The sequence below is a fragment of the Gnatocerus cornutus genome, chromosome 3 (genome assembly GCF_029298725.1).
Source record: "Gnatocerus cornutus isolate USDA-ARS CGAHR chromosome 3, icGnaCorn1.1, whole genome shotgun sequence".
Lineage (NCBI taxonomy): Eukaryota > Metazoa > Arthropoda > Insecta > Coleoptera > Tenebrionidae > Gnatocerus > Gnatocerus cornutus.
The window spans coordinates 15,944,511-15,959,429 of record NC_142235.1 but is presented as its reverse complement, the minus strand read 5'-3'; the positions used below and the strand labels follow the sequence as shown (position 1 = coordinate 15,959,429).

Below are 14,919 nucleotides of genomic sequence, written 5' to 3'. Positions count from 1 at the left end.
TTATTTTTCGTCTCAAATTCTCAGGATTTGGGTTCAGCCAATTAATAAAAAAAATTGAAATTACTAAAGTTCCATGTTCTTAGCGTTTGTGGTTTTCACTTCACAAATTCACAAATTGATATGAATTCCGATCGTCAGGATTCCAAGTCTTCAAGTTCTTAGCGGCACCAATTTCTAGTTCTAGTTTCTTAAATTTTGAATTCTGAATTTTTCATGTTTCTAGGTTCTTAAAGGTGTTGTAAACTAGTTGTGTAGATCTAGCTTTTTTAGTTCTCAACTTAAATTTCTATAGTTCTAGTTCCTTAAGTAGGATCTAATTTTCCATTTTTCCAGGTTCTCTAAGTTTAAGTTTTTCCGGTATTTAAATTTTCCATTTCTCAAGTGGTGTAATGTTTATGGCTGCACAGCTTTTCAACTTTCTAAGTTTTTAGATTTTAGCAGCTCTAGTTTAGTTTCTTAGGTTTTCTAATATTCAGGATGTTATCATCAGTTTTAAAGTTTCTCAGGTTTCCCAATTTCCAGGTTTCTAGGTTGATTTTCCAGTTTTGCAGATTTCTAACTTTTTAAATTATTCGGGTTTATTGGAGTTTCAGTTCAAATTTTAAGTCTCTCTGAATCTATTCTCCGTTTTTCTAGTTCATTGGGGTTCTAGGATTTTCTTAATTTCAAGATTTTTAATTTTCTACGTTTGCAATAGTTTCGTTTTTTAAGTTTTTAATTATTTCCGATTTTGATATTTAAGAAATAGTTAACAGATAACAAAAAATAGAAAATCATAATTATAATATGAAAATAGAAAATAATAAAAATAAAAAACCATAAAAAGAAAGAAGAAAAACAACAAAATAACAAAAAAAAAGAACAATAAAGTTACGAAGAAAGAAAAAGAAAATAAATGGAAATCCAATAAAATCATCGCAAAAAAAAGATTTACGACCGCCCAGCCCAGTAATTTGCTAAAAAACAAAATTATCGCCATAAAATGCAAATCAATAAGTGAAATGCCATTCCAAACATCCCAATAACTCGTATGGTCACTGCCAGTAAAAAGTTTGCGTAACTACTTCCGAAATTATTCGAGCGAATAACTTATATGTTGTGCACGGCGAATATTTCCTTTCAGTTAGCCTTAAAAAGTACTCAACACCATATCCCCCTCTTGTACCAAACAGCAAAGAGCTTTAGACGTGACTGGAAGTGCACCGCGCCATGGTTCAAATCAGTTAGTGACACAGTGGCTACATTTACTAGTGCAAATGTGACATCCTGACAAATCAAGAGCAGTGATCAAAAATTTTGATTTCGAAGAAAAGTGAAGAAAAAGTTGCCAAAATGGATCACCAGGTACTCCATGTAAGTTTTCTCTTCAAAACACAGATGCTGTGATATTTTATTACATTATTAGTAATAGCAGTAATGAACCGAACGCAACGGTGTCGTAACCTTCGAAAGAAAGAGTGAAGATCAGTCGATTGCGTGATTTGTTACGTAAACTCTCACTTTCATTAAATGCAGCATCCAAATAATAAATTAGAGCCGTTTGAACCACGCAATGTGGGTGCTTTTCTTATAATTGTTATAATTGCACCAGTAAAAGCGGAATCGGAAGTTAAATATTGACATTTCGAGTAACTCATACTTCCGGAAGTGTTACAGGAAGAAAGTGTTTCATGGGATTACGTCATTGATCGCTTTTAGCAAATCGTGGATAACGTTTACAGTTTGTTGTTTTCGAAGACAAATATCTTTTAAGGATGAAGAAAGCATGAAAATTAAAGACAGACCTGTAATTTGGCTGGTATGATGGTCGAAAATTAGCATGCGTGTCTTCAGAGCGCATTGTGAATCTAGCAATGTGGAGAATGTAATTAAAATTGGGTTTAATTGCCTTTTGTGATGGTTTAATGAGGATTTTTGCCGATAATTCAAGTTTGCACTAATTGACCGAGATTTTCAGATTCTTTCCGATGAAATGTTCTCAGGTTTCTAATTTTTTGGAATGTTTCAGGTTTTTGAGTTTTTTAGTTCTATGTTTCGGTTTCTAGGTTTCTAGGCTGATTTTACCGGCGGCAGTTATTTTAAAAGTTCTCAGTTATTACATCCTCCGATTTTCTAGTTTCTAGAATATCTTAAAATTTTCGGTTTCTCAGGTTCTTTAATTCTCTTAATATTGAAAGTGATCTGACTAAAGTTATTAGTTCTCAACTTCTTAGACCCAAATTTGTAGTTCTAATTCTCAAAGTTCAAGTTTTTTCGTGGCAAAATTGTCCATTTCTCAGTTTTCCGGTGCTGTAATGCTTCCAGTTCCACAAGTTTTCAATTTTCTAGGTTTTTAGATTGTAGCAGTTTTAGTTTAGAAAGCCCTAATGTTCCCTAGTACTCCGCATTTTTGATTAATTTTAAAGTTTTTCATGTGTTTAAATTTCTAGGTTTCTCAGATAATTTCATCGGCGTCAGCTACATAATTCAAAATTCAAATTGTAAAGTTCTTTTTGTAAGGATCTTTTTTTCTGTCGAAATTCCGAAGATATCGAACACTAAATATCCCGGAGCTTCAAAATTTTAAGCCTCTGGCGACAACTCAAACGCTTCTAATTCGATTATTTGTTGACGTACATTAAAAATTCGCACAGTTTTGGATTCTGCGTGAAATTATGCGTTAAATGAGCATTACTTGATTAACAAATAAAAGAGATATTGACCGAAATATATTTTAAGAAAGTTTCTTTGGAGTCATTTTGAACAAGATTTTTCGGAGCGAAAATGACGTTTAATTAATAACTTTAGTTTTACATCAATCGAAAGAACAGCACAAGATCTATCAACTGGCCCAATCAGATCGGTAAGTCAAATAGTTTACAACTGGCAGTCAAAAAAAAAAACACCAAAATGTTATTTCCCAAAAAATCGCCCATCAAATTTTGGATATCTGAGTGGAGATTCTAAGCAAAAATTAGGCGAGAAAAACGATGGAAAAATCGTTTCTTTCTCTCTGTCTTAGATTCGGATATATGGAGCTTCCAAAATTGAAAAGTGTGCTCATTTCGCACACTGTAATTTTGCAGGTTCTTAACTTTTCAGTTTCTTCAGATCATTAAAGATTCAATTCAAATTTTAGATTTCTCTAGTCCTCTATTTGTCTAGTTGTTTTGGGTTCTAAGATTTTCAAATTCTTACGTTTTTAGGTTCTTAGTTTTCTAGGTTCTCAAGTTATTTTAATATTTTCAGATTCCCTGATTTTTAAGTTTCAGTTTTAAGATTTGAGCTTCGCTCGTTTTAAGGTTTTCCGCATCTCAATCGATCGGAATTTTTTAGACTCTAAAAAGTCAAGTCAGCTGCTCGGATATTTTCAGGTTCCTAAAATCTTAGGCTTTAAATTAAGTACCAAGATTCCGAATTATTTTTGTTCTTAGATTCCTAATTCCGAATTTAGGCTTCTAAAGTTCGTAGTTCTCAAATTCTTTAAACAATTTTTAGGTTTTCCGGTTTCCCAGATGCTCAGTTCCTAAGAAACTTTTCCGACTCATCCGTGCGTAGTAATCTCAAAGATGTTTAGCTCTATTGTAAGTTGCAGTTTTCTCGTCATCTCTAATTTGCTCAAGACTTTTAATTCTTTCAGGTGTCAGCTTACAAAATTTTTGGTTTTTCATGTTTTTATGTTACGAATTTTCCCTAGTACGTGGGTTTTAAGGTGCCTTCTCTGATTTTTAATTTCTAGGATAAGTTCTCAACAATTTGACAAATCCCAAAAATTGAGCATTTAGAAGCGGCCGGAAACTTCTAACTTCTGATTTCACATCCTCGTGAGACTCATTTTGCGTAAAAATTCCGAATAAACATCACAATTTCTACCATTAAATTAATACCGCAGAGAAAATAGCACAAGGTAAATGACATTTCCTAGTTATTTCTGCAAATATCTTCCTCGACAGCTGAACAGACAAACCATCTAACAAATTCTCGCAACAATTTCTCCAATACTGGAAACAGCATCAACATTCCTTTAGAACCGATCCAATCTGACAGTGCCACCACAAACCACGTTGTAGATCAAGAGTAATGAATGTCGTATTATACAGTTCCGAACGGAAGAAAGTGAAACGTAACACCGAACTGTTCCGCATTCTTCTTCGATGCATACAAGGTGTTTCATTTATTTGGTACTTCTCTGTACTGAATAGAAATATTGTTTTAAAGGTGAAAATTATACAGAGAAGACCGTGTTCTAGAATGTTTAGTATTGGATTAAAATTAATGACCGTGACAGTGTTGCTTGAACTGAAGTTCAAAGAACTAGTTGCTTGTCATTGCAGAAATTGTAATGACACGGCTGGAAATTATAGTGAAGAAAAACTTACAGTTTGGTGTATAAGAATAGCGGGAAGGGCAGCAGCCGTTTTCTTACCTGAAAAAAAAGAAATGGTCTTCAAATTTTTATTATTCTCCTTTTTTAATTCCTTCACTTTTCTTTAATTTTTTTGGATCTTTCAGCGACCTAAAGACCATTTAATTGAGGCCCACACCTTCACGCCACTTTAACCGCGTTTACACCACAACGCTCCTAGTGCAAACCCGCCTTAAGACATATTGAGGCCTTCCGGGCAATCTTCAATTAGCGGCGGTATTAAGTAATTTTTGATTACACCACAATCATAACAATTACCGAATATCGTGTCAACGTGTCGATGAGAAAGTAGTACCACTTTCCGTTTCGGTACTACTCTGCATATCTGTATTTATTAGTGTACCAAAAATGGTACTAATAATTCTGTTGTTTCCAGGTCAACACTTAGGATCCAACCATGCCCATGCTTGGTCACCTCCAGTCAAAATCTCTCCAAAAATCCCGTCGAAGTAAAATGAAATTTCATCCGCCCGACTGATGAGAAGATAGCGCTTAAAATCATTCTAGTCTACGTAAGTAAACTGCTGCCACAAACGGAGTCTAATGAGGTTATCTTCCAGAACCATGGTGATAGAAACTCTTTTTGTATCCACTGCACTGAGAACCATCGGGATAGTGGGATCCAGTCTATGGCTGATCCCGCTGATCCTCGCCGGGATCACGTACCTCAATTATGACAGGTTGGACCCGGAATCTCCCGTGATCGACAAAAGGAACCTCTACAAAGAGTACGACTTCGTTGTAGTTGGAGGAGGCTCAGCAGGAGCGGTCGTCGCAGCCAGACTTTCAGAAGTACCATCGTGGAACGTGCTACTCTTAGAAGCCGGACCTGACGAAAACGAGATTTCTGATGTTCCGTCTTTGGCTGCCTACCTCCAACTGTCTAAACTCGATTGGACTTACAAGACTCAGTACACGGGGAGAGCGTGCCTCGGGATGAAAAACGGGCAGTGCAATTGGCCAAGAGGCAAAGTCCTTGGAGGCTCCAGTGTCTTGAACTACATGTTGTACGTAAGAGGAAACAGACACGACTACGACCACTGGGAGAGCTTAGGTACTTTAATTTCACGTAAAAAACAACCAATTTAAGGTTTCTTCCAGGCAACCCTGGATGGAACTACGACAATGTTCTCCACTACTTCAAGAAGTCAGAAGACAACCGGAACCCGTACTTGGCTAAAACGCCGTACCATAGTACCGGGGGGCCCTTAACAGTTCAGGAGTCACCGTGGCGCACTCCTTTAGTTTTAGCTTTCGTGCAAGCCGGTACTGAAATGGGGTACCCCAACCGTGATATCAACGGTGCCGACCAAGCTGGTTTCATGGTTGCGCAAGGTACCATCAGACGAGGCTCCCGGTGTTCCACCGCGAAAGCCTTTCTTCGCCCCATTCGACTACGAAGAAACATCCACGTGGCGCTCAACTCCCACGTTACTAGAATTCTAATCAATCCCACCACCATGAGAGCTTTCGGGGTGGAATTCGTCCGAAATGGTCGTCGCCATATTATCAGAGCGCGCAAAGAAGTCATAATGTCAGCCGGAGCTATCAACACCCCTCAAATTATGATGTTGTCAGGGCTAGGGCCAGAAAAAGAGCTTAGTAAGTTCGGGATCCCAGTCCTGAAGGATCTTCCTGTTGGAGAGAACCTCCAGGACCACGTGGGGATGGGTGGGTTCACTTTCATGGTGAACAAACCCGTGTCGATTGTCCAGGATAGATTCCAAGCGTTTCCCATGACCATGCAGTACGTCATGCGCGCGAAAGGACCCATGACCACGTTGGGCGGTGTCGAAGGTCTCGCTTTTGTCAACACGGTCTATGGTAATCGGACTTGGCCAGACATACAGTTCCATATGGCGCCTGCTAGTATCAATTCCGACGCTGGAGCAAGAGTCCGCAAGGTCCTCGGCATTACCGATCAACTCTACAACACTGTCTATAAACCGATCTCGAATAAAGACGTCTTTTCCTTGATGCCGCTTCTTCTGCGGCCACGATCAAGAGGTTGGGTGCGCCTCCAAAGCAAGAACCCATTCGTTCCACCTCTTATCAACGCGAACTACTTCGACGATCCCATGGACATCAAAGTTCTAGTAGAAGGTGCCAAAATTGCCATCCGGCTTAGTGAAGCTCAGGCTTTCAAGCAGTTTGGTGCCAGAGTTCACAGTATCCCGTTTCCGAATTGCAAACAGTTTCCTTTTGCGAGTGAGGAGTACTTAGAGTGCCATATAAGAACTATTTCAATGACCATTTATCACCCTGTTGGGACGTGTAAAATGGGACCGGACTGGGACAGAGAAGCTGTTGTCGATCCTAGATTGAGGGTGTATGGGGTTAAAGGGTTGAGGGTTATTGATGCTTCCATCATGCCCACGATACCAAGTGGTAATACGAACGCCCCTGCTATTATGGTAGGGGAGAAGGGGGCAGATTTGGTTAAGGAAGACTGGCTGAAAACAACGCAGCGGTGACAAGATTAGTTTTTTAGTACACTTGGGGTCATGAAAGTTTGGGCAATGTCAACTGTCATCAAGTGTGAAGTGACTTTCAGTATATGCTGAGAATGGACCGAAATAACCAAACAATATTGTTACCTATACAGGGTGTTCAAAATAACAAGAATGATGTTCCAGTGATTCCAAAAATGTGGGCACGTTACAGTCACGCCCCTTTTTTTTAAATTTAGATGACATTTCTTAGATTTGTCGCACCTGTGTATCATAATATGAATTTATAACGTGACATAGAAGGTCAAGTACTTTCAGCCAGTTTTTCTGTTACACTTACTTAAGCTTGTTATGTTATATAACTGCTGTTGCTGGTCTTAGACCTGATTAATTGTACATATTTGTAAATAGACTATTTATGTATTGGGTGCGATTTTGTTTCTCAAAACGATAAATATCAGCAGTGATAAAATATAGTCATCTTTGTCTTTTACATTTGAAATTTGTATTTTTGTCCTTGTCACTTATCACTTCGTCTCGTATCGTTCAGAAACAAAATCGTACCCATTGTATTGTAATTTAGTGCTGTTGAAATTGTTAGTTTAAATATTTCTACAAAAATATGTAATCAAAAATATACTACAAGAGCTGTGAATATTATTTTATACTCCTACTACAAAATTTAGTCTTTATTGTCAATCTTTAGGTGTATAATGAAAGCAAGTTTTATGGTCTAATAATTCCAACAAAAATCTTAATATGTTAAAAGTTCAGGGCAAATTCGAATTTCACTTATGTAATGTATGATTGACAAATATCTAAGTACGAGATGATTGCAATATTGCAAAATTTCAGTGGACAATTATCTCCTTTACACTAAAGAGAAAAACACAATTCACTGACATATGCCACTTTCTAAAAGATAGGGGCGAAAAATTGTCTTGTGCAAGAAGAGAATGTGCTAAAAATACGCAGAATTATTACTTTTATTGGCAGTTATAACTCGTTTTTGACAAAGTATTAAAAGTGTGTTTTGGCTTGCATAAACAGTTGTAGTTTCTCTAGAACTATAAAAAATAATTTATATAAATACGAAAGCACAGCTTTCGGCTGTGCTTGCGTTTGAGAGGAAGCAAAAATATTTCACTCAAACTATACAGGGTGTTCCAGAACTCGCGCCCCAGAAAGCAAGGGCGGGTGCCGACGGCAATACAGGTGGTAAATTTCAAAACAAAAATTGACTAAGTTTAATAGTATTCGAGAACTGATAAAAAGTTAACAACCAATCCCGAAAGTTTATTCGAGAAGTGGAGTAAATGGCCATCCCAATTTCCTAGGCAACGAGAGTCTAATGTTTAACTGGCCAATGGATGATAGTATGTGTCTATAGTTACCAATTTTCAAATTCTGTTCAGCTTCGGGATTGGCTACAGTTTTTTTGTCTTTTGTCGGTTATTTTTTGAGTCAAAAAACTATAGTTTCAAAATTTTGATTCAGAATTGTTGCCTCCATACGCCGTTTCTCTTTGGGGCGCGAGTTCTGGGACATCCTGTATACTTATAAACTAATTATGAACTAATTAAATAAATAAGTCTTAAGTTCTTGTTTCCATTATCGAACTAAATTAAATTAAGCTGAATTAACACGAATTAATTATATAAAACCGAATCCGTAAACTTAAAATTAAATTAAAAAACGAATTAATAAAGATGATTTGATTAAATTATAAAATAAATATCACTAAATCACTAAAATAAATAATATTTAAAATAAAATCAAGTTCAACAAGTAAGTGATTTTATTAAATTAGAGTCAAGCAATCAACTAAATTGAAACATTAACTAAACCCCCCCCCAAGGAATTGTAATATCCAGTTCTTGATTAGAATAAATTAGACCAAATTAACTCGTAATTAATTAAATGAAACCAACAGAATTAATAAATTGCCCAAATCTGATCAAATCTTATGTAATTGTTTTCCAAATTAAAGCATTAATTCAAAGTCAAAATTAAATTTTTATTCATATTAGAAGTAAATTAACGAATTCAATTATTTAATGAAAGAGACTAATTCTGAAAATTAAATTGGGCTAAAATGACTAAAATCTGACTAACTTAACTAAGTTAAATTAGGCCGCGTAAGTAAATTGGGTAACTCGATAAACGTGTTTAAACTAAACTAACTTGAATTAAATTGAATTAAGTAAGTTAAATTAGACTAACCAATAAACAAAAATTTTACTGAACCAACTAAAATCGAAATTGGTTTAAAATAACTACATATGAACTAAATTAGTAAGAAGCAATAAAAATAGAAATTAAACTAACAAACTAAATTAATTAGACGCAACTCATTAGATTCAATTATATTAATTTTTGGGTTTTTCGTAAAATCTTTGTTTTATTCGCTAATTTTGCTAAAATTTGGCCATGAAAATAGACCCTAATGACTGGATAGATTTACTCTTCAAAAACTAAGATTATGTCATTCCGTAACTGTATTATTAACCAACATTTATTTGTGATTAATTATAACTTAAAACTAGCTATTACAAGAAATAACAAAAATACAGAAATTAATAAACTATTTTAAATAAATAAATAACCGCAAAGTCATCGTAACCTAATAAACCTAATAACAGTAATAACTTAATAAGTATCTAACAGTTTTCGGGGAAAAAAAGTCATTTAAAAATGTGAGGTCAGGTCATCAAAATCCAAAAACCAAAATAATTACAAAAATACTGAAACCACAAATCAAGATTCAAGTCAAACTTTTCCCGTTCAACAGCCACAGTTGGGACAATTAAAATCAGCAAACTGCAAATCGGCGCCCTTCACCTTAAGACATTTCACGCAGGACTTGGAGGACGAAACCAACTCGCAAAAATTCCAGACATAAAAAATTAAAAGAAAGTATTTGGATCCAAGAACTCGACCTTCCTTGCACACATGTATTCGTGACTTGTTGCAGGTTCCGAACTTGCGCGCACATTTCAAAACTGCAAGAATTAGCTTCGTGTTACCTCAATTTGGGTCGTTGAAATCTAACAAAATATTCGCGTAAATTAATAAGAGGTGATCGAACCTTTTCCAATCTTGTTGTGGTCATATTGAATGCAATTAAATATAAATTTTTCAGAATAGAAGACGTCCTTGTAACTTACTTTCTAATCTTAGTTCCGAAGCTAACATTTCGAAATGAATGTGTGCAATATTAGATTTGTTCTCTTTTTCGTTTTTACTTTCGGTCGGTCTATGTACTTGCTGGAATTTTGTTGATAAGGAATACTAAGTGTAGAATTATTATGTAACGAGGGGGCTTCCAGACGAAGGTTACTTCTTTGCGAAATGTGGAGAGATTATGGAGTTCGTGAACTTGACCGCAATGCTATTGAATAACTTGTCTAGCGGATTTGCCTTGCTGCTTAAATGGTTTTAAATGAAATTAATTTAATTGAAAATTTTACCGATCATAATTAATTAAGGATCAAGATGAGACAAAAAAAATGAAAAAAATTCTTGGATTCTTCGGATCCTTCGAGCTTCAGAATTGGAATGCTTTTCTACCTTCGAATTCTGAAGATCATTTTCTTCATTTTTCAGGTTACCCAAATTTTCCCTTTCTTACGATTTAAGGTTCACAATTTTTTCAAAGGTTTGAGATCACGTGGATCTTAAATTTTGAATTTTTTAGATTGCAATTCTGTCAACCGTGAAAATAATGCACAGCCCGCGGTTAGATTTATCCTAGACATCGAAGAATCCAACGATTTTATTTTATTTATGACATTGGGAATTTTGTTGTTGAAAAACAAATTAATAAACAATTTCACCTATCCATTCTTGCAAAGTCCTCGAAGCCAATTGCGCAAAATTCATATGTTATTACCTGAGACCTACTTTACCAAATATCAATTCTCTGTCGAATTTTATGAAGGAAATTACATCAAAACCTTTCCACCATATAATTTTGGGTAAAAATAGGCGTAAACAGGAATACGCAGAACCTTGGATTTTGTGCTCTATGTTTACCTATTTATAAATAAAAAACAAAAAGAAAAACAAAAATATAAAAATAGAAAACAAGAAAATAATGTGTAAAAAATGCGTATAGCATAAAATTTCTCTTTCTATAACATTTTGGAAACGAAGCAAGTCTAGACATTTTTTTTCTACATTCTTGACTATTGCTTGCTGTAATTTTGTCAAGGTAAGGTGAGCAAGTTATGGCAACGACAGCATCTCAGGAAGTGAACAGGAAATAACGGAAAACTAAAAAAAATTATGAGCAACCTTTCCAATATCCCAAGTGTCGAAAAAATGCGCTAGTTTCACGCAGTTGCTTAAAAAATTCACTCTCGCAAAGTGGCGCAATTTCTGTGATAGTTAAAATTGAATGGAAACGCAGAAATGACAACATACAGAGTAAAGCATAAAGAGTAAACTTAACGTAAAACGTAAACTTCATTGATGGAGGTCAAGAAATGAATGAATTATTTCTTATTTAACGCCCAAAGATTGCAACAAATTGTTAATTATTATTACTAGATAATAAACCTTGAAGATTTAAGATAATAGAATATTTAAATAATTAATTAATTCTGCAAATTATACAACAGTAGTGCACATTGTCGGAATTTTCCAAAAATGAACTATGTGGGTTGAAGAATCCTTGAAAAAATTTAAAAGTTATAACACGCAAATTTAAAAAAAAAAAATTATATGAGAACCTGACAGCTTGAAAATTTCAGTAACTGAATCGATTATTAATTATTAAATTGCAGAATGGCTTCCAGCCCAAGTTCAAAATTTGGACACGAGTAGCAGAGCGAGTACTGGAATTGACCTCTGCAACAATTTTAAACAAGAATATTTTTTAATTTTTGGTTTTATTTCTATGAATGAGGCATAATTCTATGATTTTAAGAATCTTCAACTAGAAGCAGAAGAAGTTGGAAATAAAAGAATACAATTACATTGCAAAGAAGAAACTGAAAAAGAAAATATAAATACGAAAAAAATTGACTCCCGACCTCCGTTAAAAAAATTCAAAATGAACCTCTCATGTCAACACGATTTTTGGTGTCAAAATGAAAGTTACCAAAAATCGTTTAAGAATGAAGCTTATTTTGGTATGATTTCTAAACATAAAATAATGTCATCTTTTCATCTTAAGCTTAAATTTGAATTCTGCTTAAACTAAATGAAGCTTTTATTATCTTGTTTTCAGATAAAGTATCGTAACTAGTGGCGTTTTTCCTACGAAAACATTAAAAAGTGACATAATTTCAAGGCAAATTAAACAAGTACCTACAGAGTGAATAAAAAAAATTGATTAATTATATTATTTTTTCGAAATGCAATTACCATAGACACGCGTTGGTTCCTAAGTCCAATAAAATGACTTAAAATTAATACAGACGCTAAAGGTTGATTTATAAGTAATTTATGTCTTTTGTTACCTCATAAAAAAGTTACTTAACCAATAGAAACGGTAGTCAATTTACTTAATATTCAATACGTAAATTTCCTTTTAATGCATAATTTTATTGTCCTGAGGTCACTCAATAAACATAGTCATACAACTGGAAATGTTTACCACAATCCAAAGTGTTGATGAGATCAAAAAACATCCTTAAATTACACGGAAAAACACGCGCTGGATGAACTTCTTGAATCTCATCTCACCACAAATTTGAAGGACAAATACCAAAATCCTTTGTTGCTTTGAACAATACGAAACAAATCTTTTTCCATGAGTTGGTTCTTTTATAGAATTCAATAACAGACGTCAACCGGTAGAAAATTAATGAAGATATGCCATTCCAAGTTACGTAAACAAATTTACCGATTTTTTTTTTAAGTAGTTATTTATATTCGCAGTGCGAAATAAGTGATTTGGGATCAGCAAGGGTGTTTCATTGATGACCCTCATCAAAGAATGTATGTCATCTGCATAAACGCACTTTCTATTTTCATCATCGGGTTATTCTGGTTAACCTTATAAAATTCAAGCTTAAAGGCGGTTTTACTGAAATCGGACAATGGCTTCAGTGATTGATTGATTTTCGATAATTAATAGCGGGAGTAATTAAATTTGAACTTTGATGAGAAAATTGACGCGGTATCGAAAATCAAGAAGTCATTGTAGACAGAAGTTTAAAAAGTAGTGGTTGCAAGAATGAATTTTTTACATGTGTTTTCTACAACGTTTTATCTACGATTGTTCTCCATTTATAATAAACGGTTAAATGTCCTTGTAGTTTTGATGCTATAATAACGAAATCTGACATATTTATTAACCGTCCCTAGTTATACTTCTAAAGCAAAAAAAAAACACTAATTTTTAAAAAAAATTTAAAGACCCACCCCTTCATATCTAAATAAAAAATGTGATCAAATCGGATTAACACCCAAAAAAAAAAATTCATTTTATTGGCTCGTAGTGGTTTTTACAACAAAAAACGCACAGAAACAACCCACTCGATCGTAACTTTTCGTTTATTGGCTCGATATCCAAAACTGTTGTTTATTGGATACATTTCTAAGCTAATTAGGTCAAGTGCAAAAAAGACTTAATTCATTGGATGTTGATGACAAAAATCACACAAAACAAAAGGGAGCTTGAGATTTGCTGCGGAACGTTTTCATTCGCTGTTGCTTATTGGATAGAAAATGTGCCCAATTACAATATTGTTAAAATCGGGAAGAATTAACGATCAATTCCCATGAATAAGAAGAGTTGTGAACGAGCCGAAGGTAAATGCGCCAATTCATACAAGTGGGAAATAAACATTCCGTGCGAGTTCTAAACTATACTTTCTCTACGACTGCATATCTTTATTTATTCGTGCAAAACAAACAATACACGATGACTGATGTGTTGTTATTATAATTTCACCATTAGACCACCAGCATTGGTGGTCACATTGACTTAAATGGGCTAATTTGGAGAGTATAGTCCAGAATACTAATTAAAAGTAATTAAAAATCAATGTCAGTGCATTGAAAACAAACAAATCTGTCAAGTGTTTTTTTCTCTCGTGTTTTCTTTTTGCTTCTTTTGCTGGTTCAAATTCTGCAGACTACTTTTGGGGTAAGTTTGAAATTCTATAGCATCTCTTCCCTGCTTCTACTCTTTTTTTTTCCTCCTTCTTCTGCAGTAGTGCCAATTTCTTCCTTTTTCTTCACTTTCTGCTGATTCTTCATTTTCAAGCATCTTTTCAATTTTTCTAAGATTGCTCTCTTTCTGTTTCTTCCTTGCAATGAAATTGTGTTCTTTTAATTCCAATTTCTTCTACTTCTAGTTCAAGATTTAAAAAAAAAGCTCTTCGTGTGCTGTTGTCTCATGTTCAAAAAATCACACAATAACTACGTTTTTTGACAGTTTAAACAGTGCTGCCAACCCCACCCCAAATTCCAGAGCCGACTCTCCCGTACCATTTTTGCAATTTGAAACGCAAATCACACGTACTAATAACAGCTGAAGGCTCCACAACAAAATATCCAATGTGGGCAACGCATTGACGTGAACGGGAATTCCATTTTTAATCAAAGCACAACAATCCTGAAAGTCAATGCCGGTAATATTTCAGAATTAAACGGAAATGTTCCAAAACAAATAAAAATTCCATCGTGCCTTGGATTTTAGGCGAATAAACCACTGTCGTTCGCAAGTACTAAATTAATTCAAAAATCTATTTTAGGAAATTCCGCAGGTCCTTGAAAAGTGGGCAGTCGGGTCATTACCGTCACGATTCAATTCCATTACTTATTGTTAGAGTAATTATTAATGTAAGGACAAGGAGGATAATTAAGATTTTTTTCTTCATTTTCGTCTTAAGTATAGGTTATTTAATTGAAAGGTCACCCATGTACGTAAAAGATCAATGAATGATTGGGTTTGACAACAAACATCTGCAAAAATAGCTGCTCCGTAAATTTATAGACCAAGTTTCATAAATTATTATTATTAAAAATTGACAGAATAATTTAGATTTTCTTACGTTGGTTGATTCACCTTCGGTTTAATCCCGGACTTTTATAATACACGGAAACGAC

At 34.5% G+C, this 14,919-nt stretch overlaps 2 protein-coding genes across 3 annotated transcripts in view; one reads left to right on the top strand and one right to left on the bottom strand.

The window, feature by feature from the left end:
• Nucleotides 1-14,919, bottom strand: part of Flo2 (flotillin-2) — an 86,091-nt gene that overhangs the window by 36,263 nt on the left and 34,909 nt on the right. The gene's annotated exons all lie outside the window — the stretch shown is intronic.
• LOC148177490 (glucose dehydrogenase [FAD, quinone]) lies at nucleotides 1,122-7,510 on the top strand. Of its 2 annotated transcripts, none has more exons than XM_088031924.1 (4): nucleotides 1,122-1,353; nucleotides 4,782-4,917; nucleotides 4,966-5,459; nucleotides 5,507-7,510. In XM_088031924.1, exons 3-4 carry the CDS (start codon nucleotides 4,970-4,972, stop codon nucleotides 6,877-6,879), a joined length of 1,863 nt encoding a protein of 620 aa, XP_087888050.1. In that variant the 5' UTR covers nucleotides 1,122-1,353; nucleotides 4,782-4,917; nucleotides 4,966-4,969; the 3' UTR covers nucleotides 6,880-7,510. The 2 variants fall into 2 exon arrangements, with proteins under 2 accessions (XP_087888050.1, XP_087888051.1); XM_088031925.1 differs by lacking the exon at nucleotides 1,122-1,353 and adding an exon at nucleotides 2,634-2,842.